This window comes from Cervus canadensis, chromosome 26, assembly GCF_019320065.1.
Source record: "Cervus canadensis isolate Bull #8, Minnesota chromosome 26, ASM1932006v1, whole genome shotgun sequence".
Taxonomy (NCBI): Eukaryota; Metazoa; Chordata; class Mammalia; order Artiodactyla; family Cervidae; genus Cervus; species Cervus canadensis.
The window spans coordinates 34,556,126-34,566,504 of record NC_057411.1 but is presented as its reverse complement, the minus strand read 5'-3'; the positions used below and the strand labels follow the sequence as shown (position 1 = coordinate 34,566,504).

At 47.4% G+C, this 10,379-nt stretch overlaps 1 protein-coding gene across 1 annotated transcript in view; it reads left to right on the top strand.

Moving 5' to 3' along the window:
- Nucleotides 1–387: 387 nt before the first annotated feature.
- HPSE (heparanase) overlaps nucleotides 388–10,379 on the top strand; it is a 40,332-nt gene continuing 30,340 nt past the window's right edge. Inside the window, exon 1 of the mRNA XM_043448201.1 lies at nucleotides 388–733. Coding sequence (XP_043304136.1) covers nucleotides 504–733 — 230 coding nt within the window. The 5' untranslated portion in view covers nucleotides 388–503. The remainder of the gene's footprint in view (nucleotides 734–10,379) is intronic.

Below are 10,379 nucleotides of genomic sequence, written 5' to 3'. Positions count from 1 at the left end.
CCAGTCTATGGGGGTGGCAAAGAGTGGGACACGGAGTGGCCGGCAAGTGTTCCAAAGCCAGAAGAGAGTGAAGCGATGTATGCTCACTGGAGGCTTGAGTTGAAGTCAGAAGACCCGGTGGGCGCCACCGGGAGGACCTGGAAGGAGGAACCGCTGGCTTTTTCGCTAACTGACTTCATGCTTCAGGGAGCCAGGTCCGGGGTGCCCAGCGCTCCTCCCGGGAGCTGCCTCTCCGGGCCTCCCGGGCTCTTGGATCCGGGCCAAGTCCGCACCCTTCGAAGGGGTGAGGGTGATTTCGTAAGTGGACGGGACACAGCCACCGCGGGGGAAAGTGTACCGGGAAGCGGGAGTGAGCCGGGAGGCGGGCGCGGTGGGAGGGGTGAGGGGAGGAGGCAGCCGGGGAGGACGGAGAAAGGACGCCGCGCCCGCGGCGGGAGGAAGTGCGCAAGGTCCCGGCGGTGGCTGCGCGCGGCCGGCGGGAGGGGCGGCCAGGTGAGCCAGGGATGCTCGCGCGCGGGAGGCCGGGGCTGCGGCCGCCGTCGCTGCTGCTGCTGCTCCTGGGGCCGCTGGGTCCCTGCTCCCCGGGCGCCCCAGCCGCCGGCGCGCCGGCCGACGACACCGCGGAGCTCGAGTTCTCCACCGAGCGGCCGCTGCACCTGGTGAGTCCCGCGTTCCTGTCCTTCACCATCGACGCCAACCTGGCCACGGACCCGCGCTTCCTCACCTTCCTGGGGTAAGTGCCGCCCTGCGCGACCCTGGCCTCCTCGCTCCTGGCCTCCTGACGTCCCCGGCCGGCCCGCCGGCCACTCCTCCCTTTACTCCGGGACCTTCTCACCATCTGTCTTTCTCTCCTTTCTCTCTCTCTCTCTCCCCAGCCCACCCCCGCTGCTGGGTCCCCCGAACCGCCCTTTCCCGCCTTCATTCATTCAGCAAGTGGTGCCTGAGCGCCAACTGACGACTAGATATTAGGGGGGAAATTGAGAAAAGAAACTTTCCACCTGCCCCAGACACTCGCCGGCAGGAGGGGACCCGTCAAGCGCACCCGGAGGGCTTTGAGCGCTTGAATTTGCTGCCCACTAACTGTGCCAGGCTCCAGTTTCTTACACGCTGGTAGGAAGGTTAAAGAAAGAAGGAGGAGGTGGAAAAGGCCGTCAAGGAGAATAAGCTTACTTATTATCCTAGAGTAAAACTTTTATTTTTTTTTAATGTTTATTTGGCTGCATAAGCACTCAGTATTTTTTGTTGCCGCGTGTGGGGTCCAGCTCCCAGACCAAGGATGGGACACCAGACCCTTACATTGTGAGTGAGTGTGCCTCTTCCATTGTCTCAGCCGCTGGATCACCAGGAAAGTCCCAATAAAACTTTTTTTAAACGGTAGTTTTAGGTTCACAGCAAAGTCGTGCCCTAGGTACAGAAATTTCCCATACTACAGTCATTTAAAAAATTTTAATGATATATCAGTGATACCTGGGAGATACAGTGATTTACAGAGCCTTAACGAAAACCTCTGTCTCCAAGATGAGGCTGCAAAATGTGGAGTTGCTTTGTCAGCTGGAATTTTTTTCTCCTTTGAGGAAGACTGAGCCTGGTGTAGGCAGGTTCCCTGGCCCCTGCCTGTGAGTGTAGGGTGATCCTGAGACAGGGCACTGCCAGACCCAGGCCATCTAGGCCATTCATCTGGGTCATGAGAGCCTCCAGAGAATGCCACACCTTTCACCCAACTCAAAACTACCGGGAGTCCTGCCATTACCAAACACCTACTGGCTGGCCTTCTGCTGTCATTGCTAGTTCTAGTTATTTATTATGCAAATAGGGCTCAGAGGTAAAGACTCTGCCTGCAATGCGGGAGACCTGGTTGATTCCTGGGTCGGCTAGATCCCTAGGGAAGGAAATAGCTACCCACTCCAGTATTCTTGCCTGGGTAATGCCATGGACAGAGGAGCCTGGAAGGCTACATGGGGTCGCACAGAGTCAGACACGACTGAGCGACTAAGCAGGAGCCGCAGCACTATGCAAATAAAAGCAGACAGCCTAATGGTCGAACGGCTACACTGAGACCAGCCTTGATTCCCAACTCTGTCAGAACCCATTGGCTTGGTTTTTACAGGTTGCTTGGCAACTCCAAGCTTTGATTTCTCCAACTTTACAGTGGAACTTCTAAAACCTTCTTGTAAGATTGTGCTGAGCATTTGATGAGATAATAAATAAGTACTTAGCATAATGTTTGACAGTGCTCAAATTTTAATTGCTTCTTTTAATTGTTTTTTGTTTAATTTAATTGCTTTTTTGTCAATTGCTTCCTAGAAATTGGTGAGTATTTGCTAACCATTCATCAGTTCTCTGTGGATTTCTTTCGATGGTCATTAACCTCTATCTTTCCACCAAGAATTTCCTGGTGGGAAGGAGTTCCCACTTTGCACCCTTCCCCTTACCCATAGTGAGCTGATACTAGGCAGCCCCTGGTGCTGGTTGAGAGAAAGATTACTCTGGAGAAACACTGGGCTACAGGGCTCCATATGTGAGGATCCCAGGCCTAGAAGGGAAGTAAGGAGTGGGGATGGGAGGATGTGATAGGGGAAGAGAGGATGGGAGGTGCCTTACTGCAAACAGAAAGACTTAAGTAAATAACTATTTACTAAAATGTGAGAACTTAAGTCCTTTTCTGCTACTGTGGCCAGCATATACCCTACCCCTCCCCTCCCCAAAGAAGAGCATTTGAGGATCCCTTCCTGGGGAAACAAGTCAAAAAAAAACCCTGAAGTATGACTTTTGGGGTTCCAGTCTGATCACCCTGCAGTCAAGCTAACCAACTCACAAGCAATACCCTCCCCACCACGCCCCCACCCCAGTCCCAGTCCCAAACACACACACACACACAACTTCCATCCTGTGATTTAATGAGTGGGATACCCTCTCCTCTTCTTAAATGCATCTCTTAATTTCTCATAGCACTCTTTCTTCCCCCACTGGTCTCCACCTTTTTGTCAAAGGCTGGAGGATAATGAAAACCAAAACAGTATAGAGTGCAATTAATAAAACTGTTTGCTTACAAAATACAGAGTATTGTTCTTCACAAGGGCTCCAGGGCTGGCTCCCAGATGAGCTCCTGCTCGTCTTCCGTGTCTACTCCCAGAGGCATCTGCAGGAATATCCATGCAATTCTCATCTGAGACCTTAAAGACTCCAGCTCAGGAGGCATAAGCTCCCTCCCCTTCTCACCTAGGACAGAGCTTCTGAATTAGAGCTTCTGGCGGGTCCATCTCCCCAGGATGGTTGGCACAGTGCCCGAAGTGACCTTGTCATCTCAGAAGACAAAATATTTAGCTTCCATCACAGAAGACGACCCAGGGCTTATCTGTCACAGGAGCAGAGAGTCACATGGACATCTTTGTATTTCATTTCCTCAAAAGTTAACTGCTTGGGTGAAGAACTGAGCAGATAAAAGCTGAAATACTAAGAAGGAAAGGATTATAAAAATAGCTGACACTCATTGAGCCGTCGTCACAGGCCAGCCCCCGTTCTAAGCATCTCCTGGGTATTAGTTCATTTAGTCCTTGCTACAAAGCTCTAAGGTCAGGACTGTTATTATCCCCATTTTTAAAATGAAGAGGTTGAGTCTTAGGGAGATTTAACAGCTTGCCCATGGTCAGCCAGCTATGAGATGAAGGAGCAGAATTTGAAACCAGATGCTAATTGCACAGACACAAAAAGACACAAAAAGAAAGTAAAGCAGTTTATATTTTTTTAAAGGCAGCAGAGGAGGGATGGGAGAAAAAGATTGTCTGGAAACAAACTGAGACGACTGATGGAAGGAAGTGAGAATAGGAAACTCAAGGCCCATTCCTCGACGGTACTTCAAAAAAGACCTCAGCAAATTCACAGATGGTTCTGGTTCCAGATTCCCATAATGGCAGACAGATGTGTTTTAGGGTTTGTTTGTTTGTTTCTTTGTTTGTTTCCCACATTTGCAATTAAAGAACATGGAGTACACAGCACTGCAATGCCAATGAAAGAACAATCTAGAATCAGAAAGGAGCATCTTTTCAGTTTGCCCTCTTCCCGGAGGAAACTCATCGACAACCCTGGCAAAAACTTCCTAAGCCTGAAGATATGGTTCTCAAAGATGGGAGGGCAGAGACCAGCACAACTCAATGGAAATAGAATGTGGGCCTCATGCACAAGCCTCGTCGTATAAAGTGTTCTAGTAGCCATACTTAAAAAAGGTAAAAAAAAAAAAAAAAAGTAAAAAAAAAACCAGGAGGAACTAATTTTAATATTGTACTTTGCTTAATACAAAAGTATCCAAATTATTATCATTCAGCATACAAATCAACGCAAAATATTAATGAGATATTTTACACTGATTTTCGAACCAAGTCTTCAAAGAAATCTGGTGTGTATTTTATATTCACAGAACGTCTCTGTTCAGATTAGCCCCATTTCAAGGGTTACCATGTGTGGTTACCATCTTGGCAGTGTAGCCACATTTCAATCAAGACACATATCAAGCACAATTCACTAATTCAAGATAAAAATTAGAGTGCTGAGCCAGTGGTAGAAATCAGGAGTGCTACAGAGAAAAAACAGTGGCGCTACACAGTGACTATGCAGTAAAAATGCAGCAGTGTTTGCTTTTCAAAAGGATTTAAACTTTGGTTCCGGTGGTTAAGACTCTGAGCTCCCAATGCAGGGGGCCCAGGTTCCATCACTGATCAGGGAACTAATTCCCACATGCTTCGTGGCATGACCAAAAAAAGAAAAATGGTTTGCTTATTTTATTTCAGCAAAGTGCATCCCTTTTTGCCAATTTGACAAATACTTATTATTTGTAACTTTCAATAATCAGATTCCTTTATCTTCATTGACAAAGTTGCTTTTCATCTTGGGAAAAGCACTTATCAGCAATGCCAAATGCATGTTTGGATAACTGATGTTTGCTTCCCTCATGGCTCAGACAGTAAAGAATCTGCTACAATGCAGGAATACGGGTTCGATCCCTGGATTGGGAAGATCCCCTGGAGAAGGGAATGGCAACCCACTCTATTATTCTTGCCTGGAAAATTCCATGGACAGAGGAGCCTAGTGGGTTCCAGTCCATGGAGTCGCCAAGAGTCGGGCATGACCAAGCGACTAACACTTCACCCTGTGTTCCTGTTGCTGAAAGAAAGAACCTCGGCCAACAAGACAACTGAGGACAGTCACAAGCCATAGGCTCATATGTTTTGATCCCTGAGACTCCCCCCTGGTTGAACAGGCTCACGGTTCCCTTCCCTCCCAAACCATTCACTGTGCAGCCTGGAGCCCTGCAAAATGGTAGCCTGGAACTATGCAAAATGGTAACCCTGCTGCATCCTCCTTGGAGAACATTCCTGCTTCTTCTTTGCCTTAGCTCAAATTGAGCTCTTCTCTGAAGACCCAAGTGGAGAAATAGATGCCACTCCTCCTCTGAAGTAGCCTCTGGAGTAGAGGGTGTGCCTTGTCCAACACTGCAGCCCCTTCCCATTACCCAGGGCAGCTTCTAGATCATTGCCCACTGGTTTGAACTCCAGATTGCTGTGGTTCAAATCCCCAGTGGCTTGTTACCTTGAGCAGACGACCTAGCCTCATTTTGTTCAGGTTCCTTGTCTGTAAAATGAGAGTAATAAAGACAGCTATCTCTTTGGGTTGTTTGGGGATGAAGTAAAATAATCTACGCAAAGTGTCTAAAACACCCAGCTTGGATAATTGCTGCCTGCTGGAGAGGACTGTCCTGATCTGTGTGAGGTTCACTGTCTCCACGTCTGGCTCTCCTCATCGGCTCCTTGCCACTGCATCTACTCCCTTCTTACTTACTCCTCCTTATTGATGACCAGCACTGATCTCAGTTTCCTCTGCACTCCCATGCCCCACCACCTTCCTAGGTGACTTCAAGTCCACTTGAATACTGTCTTTCAGTTTCTTCACATCCGCATTTTCTAATAATCTTCATTCAGTGTGTTATTGGAACCAGCTTCCACTGGCTTGTGAAATGTGTTCATTTCTTCCCAACTCCACATCCAGTGACATTAGTACCATTATCTTGAAATCAGCCCTGAAGGGAATATTTACATCATGGCAATTGTTAAATGCAAAAAAAAAAAACCAACCCCAAAACAGGGCAGTTTCCTAGCACACACCACTTCATTTCAGCCACCTGATGCCATGCCTGTGGCTGGACTCTTTCCATCACTAAGAACCTTTCAATGTCTGAACTCTTAAAACTTCTATTCTTGGACTATACTCCTCACTCTCTTAGGTTTTTTTGAGTCTGTGGATCCCAGTACAACCATTTTTTAAGTACCTCTACTGAATAGCCTCTTTCTTTTTCTATTCCTTCCATATCTGATTTAGGCCTCTTGGTTTACTCCATGAGTCATTCTTATGATAACAGCCCTCCTGTCTCATTTTTCTTCTTGCTAAAACCCAAACCTAGCTTAGTCTAGCTATATTTTCCCTCTTGGGATTCTATAAGGTGGCCATAAAGCCTAGAAATGGAAAACATTACCTAATCATGAATAGTCATGTGTATTAATAAACCAGTTTTAGGTACTTGCCTCTGCTTCCCATCTCAATGGACACCCTGTATAGCTGGGCTATTACACTCTTAGGGGCAAAGAGGAATCTCCCAGCCACATGGATTGATGCTGCATTGGAAATTCCTGGCCTCCAGATTTAATTGCTCTTTTTTAAAAACAATTTTAAGTAAGTGGATGAGGTGTTATTATAATTTAATTTATTTATTTATGGCTGTGCTGGGTCTTCCTTGCTGCACGGATTTTTCTCTAGTTGTGGTGTGAAGGCTTTTCGTTGTGGTGGTTTCTCTTGTTGCAGAGAACGGGCTCTAGGGAGCACGTGCTTCAGTAGTTGTAGCTCCCAGGCTCTAGAGCACAGGCTCAATAGTTGTGGCTTAGTTGCTCTGTGGCATGTGAAATCTTTCCCAATTAGGAATCGAACAGGGGTCTCCTGCATTGGCAGGTGGATTCTTTACCACTGAACCAACCAGGGAAGCCCCCAGACTAACTTGGTCTTTGATGCTACTCCTTCATGCTCCTTTCCCTGCCTCTCTCCCTCTCCACTTCCTTCAAATCTCTGATCCCACCTCCAACTCATCACTCTTAGCCTGTGACCAAATTTCTCATTCCCGAAGAAAATGAAGTCACTAGACTGGAACTTGGGCTTCCCTGATAGCTCAGTTGGTAAAGAATCCGCCTGCAATGCAGGGGGCACCCCGGTTCAATTCCTGGGTCGGGAAGATCTGCTGGAGATGGGATAGGCTACCCACTCCAATATTCTTGGGCGTCCCTTGTGGCTCAGCTGGTAAAGAATCTGCCTGCAGTGCGAGAGATCTGGGTTCGATTCCTGGGTTGGGAAGATCCCCTGGAGAAGGAAAAGACTACCCACTGCAGTATTCTGGCCTGGAGAATTCCATGGACTGTATAGTTCATGGGGGTCACAAAGAATCGGACACAACTGAGCGACTTTCACTTTCAGACTGGAACTAGTTTTTCTTCCTGCCATCGAACCTACAGGTATAGCGTGGGTGTGTCTAGCCTTCTTCCTTTCTCTCTTCTCAGGCCAGTTCTTCTAGCTCTGCTGTTGCTCCTGTCCACTCCTGCCTCCCCAAGGACTTTGCTCTAGCACTCACCTCTCCTCCCTCCTGTATCTTTTACCTCTCCTTTATTACTGGATCCTTCTTCTTAGCACAGAAACATCAAGTCTTTCCCCTCTCAGGCACCTCTGCAGGTGCTGCTCTTTCTCCTCCTGTTTGCAGCCTTTCTAACTCCTCGTGTTTTCCGTGTTCCACCCACATGATGACCTCATCATCATGTCAAAAAATCAATCTCTCCAACATCATCGGTGACCTTACTTTTTCAAGCATTTTTTAAAAAATTGTGGTAAACGTCATATAAAGCATCCTATTTTAACCATGTGGAGGAGGAAATGGCAAACCACTCCAGTGTCCTTGCCTGGAGAATTCCATGGACAGAGGAGCCTGGTGGGCTACTGTCCGTGGGGTCGCAAAGAATCGGACACGACTGAGCAACTAACACACGCATTTTAACCATGGGGCTTCCCTGGTGGCTCAGAAGTAAAGAGCCCGCTTGCCAATGCAGGAGACGTGGGTTTGATCCCTGGGTTGGGAAGATCCCCTGGAGAAGGGAATGGCAACCCACTCCAGTATTCTTGCCTGGGAAATCCCATGGACAGAGGAGCCTTCAGGGCTACAGTCCATGGGGTTGCAAAAGAGTCAGACACAACTTAGCGACTAAATAACAACAATTTTAACCATGTTTAACTGCATAGTTCAGTGGCGCTAAGTACATTCATGTGGTCGTGCAGCTCTCCCCATCATCCATCTCCTGAATTTTCCACCTTCCTACACTGAAACTCTGTCCCTATTAAGAACTAACTCCCCATCCACCCCATCCCCTTGGCCCCTGGCATCTACCAATGTACTTTCTATGATTTTGACTATTCTAGGTACTTTGCCTAAGTGGATTCAAACAGTATTTGCACCTAATGTATATTGGAATGCATTTTTAAGTTTCACTTAATGTAAGATCCATGGAATCTATACAGTCCATGGAATTCTCCAGGCCAGAATACTGGAGTGGGTAGCCATTCCCTTCTTCACTGGATCTTCCCAACCGAGGGATCAAACCCAGGTCTCCCGCATTACAGGCGGATTCTTCACCACCTAAGCTACCAGGGAAGCCCAATATACGATCAGTGACCTTCATTTATTGAGAAATCCAATAAATACCTTTCAGTCCTTGTCTTACTTGCCTCTATTATGGGATGAATGTCTGCATGGCCCCCTACTGTTCCTATGTTGAAGTCCTCATTCCTGATACCTCAGTCTGTGACCTTATTTGGAAAGAATGTCATTGCAGACACAATTGGGCTTCTCAGCTGGTGCAGTGATAAAGAACCCGCCTGCCAGTGCAGGAGACTCGGGTTGGACCCCTGGGTCAGGAAGATCCCCTGGAGTAGGAAATGGCTACCCACTCCAGTATTCTTGCCTGGAGAATCCCATGGACAGAGGAACCTGGTAGGGTCACAAAGAGTCAGACACAATTGAAGCAATTAAGCATGCCCACACGCAGACATAATTAGTTAAGAATTGGTCATACTGGAATGGAGTGGGCCCGCATTCAATATGACTGATGACCTTATAAACGGGGAATTTGGAAACAGACACGCACACACAGAGAACACCAAGTGTACTTGGAGCTGTTCTGCTCTGAGAAGCTTCCAGAAGCTGAAGAAAGGCCTGCAGTAGATCCTGCCCCAGCACCTGCAGGGGGAGCGTGGCCTTGCCAACATCTTGATTTCAGGCTTCTTGCCTCCAGAGCTATAAGATGACACAGGTCCACTGTTCAAGCCACCCAGTGTGTGGTGTCTTGCGACTACAGCCCTAGCAAACCAATTCAGTCTCCCAGAAGCACTTGGCAAGAGTGACAACTGAAATACTTTCTCACCCCTTCAGATCAGTGTCACTGCCGTGGCCGGGGGTTTATCCCACCACTCTAAGGTTCTTCACCACCTCTTCCTCTGGCTTGTCTCAATGGTGCTGTTCCCCGGGCTTCTGACCTAGGCCTTCTCCTTCTTTTTTATTACATTTTTTAAATTTATTTGGCTGTTCTGGGTCTTAGTTGCAGCATGCAAACTCTTCAGGATCAAACCTGGGCACCCTGCATTAGGAGCACTGGACCACTTGGCATTGGGAGCATCGGGAGCACTCAGCCACTGGACCACCAGGGAAATCCCAAGGCCTTCTTTTTTCACTTCACATAATCTCCTGAGTGGTTTCACTGCATCACTTGAATTACTGTTCAGACAGTGGTGTGTCAAGCAATGTTTCACACCTGGCTCTCTGAGAGGAGAGGAGACTGATTTATGTTTTTTTCTGATTTCTGTAGTCTAAACACCCCCGCCATGGCTGATTTCAGACTGCCAACAGTTAAACACTGATTCTCAAAACATAACAGTTGGCTCTCACAAGCTGGTACCAGCCTGTGCAGGGTGGCTCCCACACACCTCCGCTTTTGTGTCAGAGATAAGCAACTTATTTTTACACATACAGTAAAATAAAAATACCTGCAGACATTTCTTTCCACTAACAAATTGTTCCAGAAACACAACACCCACCACAGCTTTCGTGTGTTCTTTGGTTATTTCCATGTCATTGTGGTGGTGGTGATGAATTATTTTCCTCCTTTCTTTTTTCCGTGTGTGATAGAAATACTGTACTTTTGTTCAGTTTTGTTTTTAGGACAAGCTCGCAGGTGTTTTAAATCTGGCTTTTGTCAGAGAGCATCAATGTTGTTTCTCAAAACAAGAAAAGATTCCATTGCAGA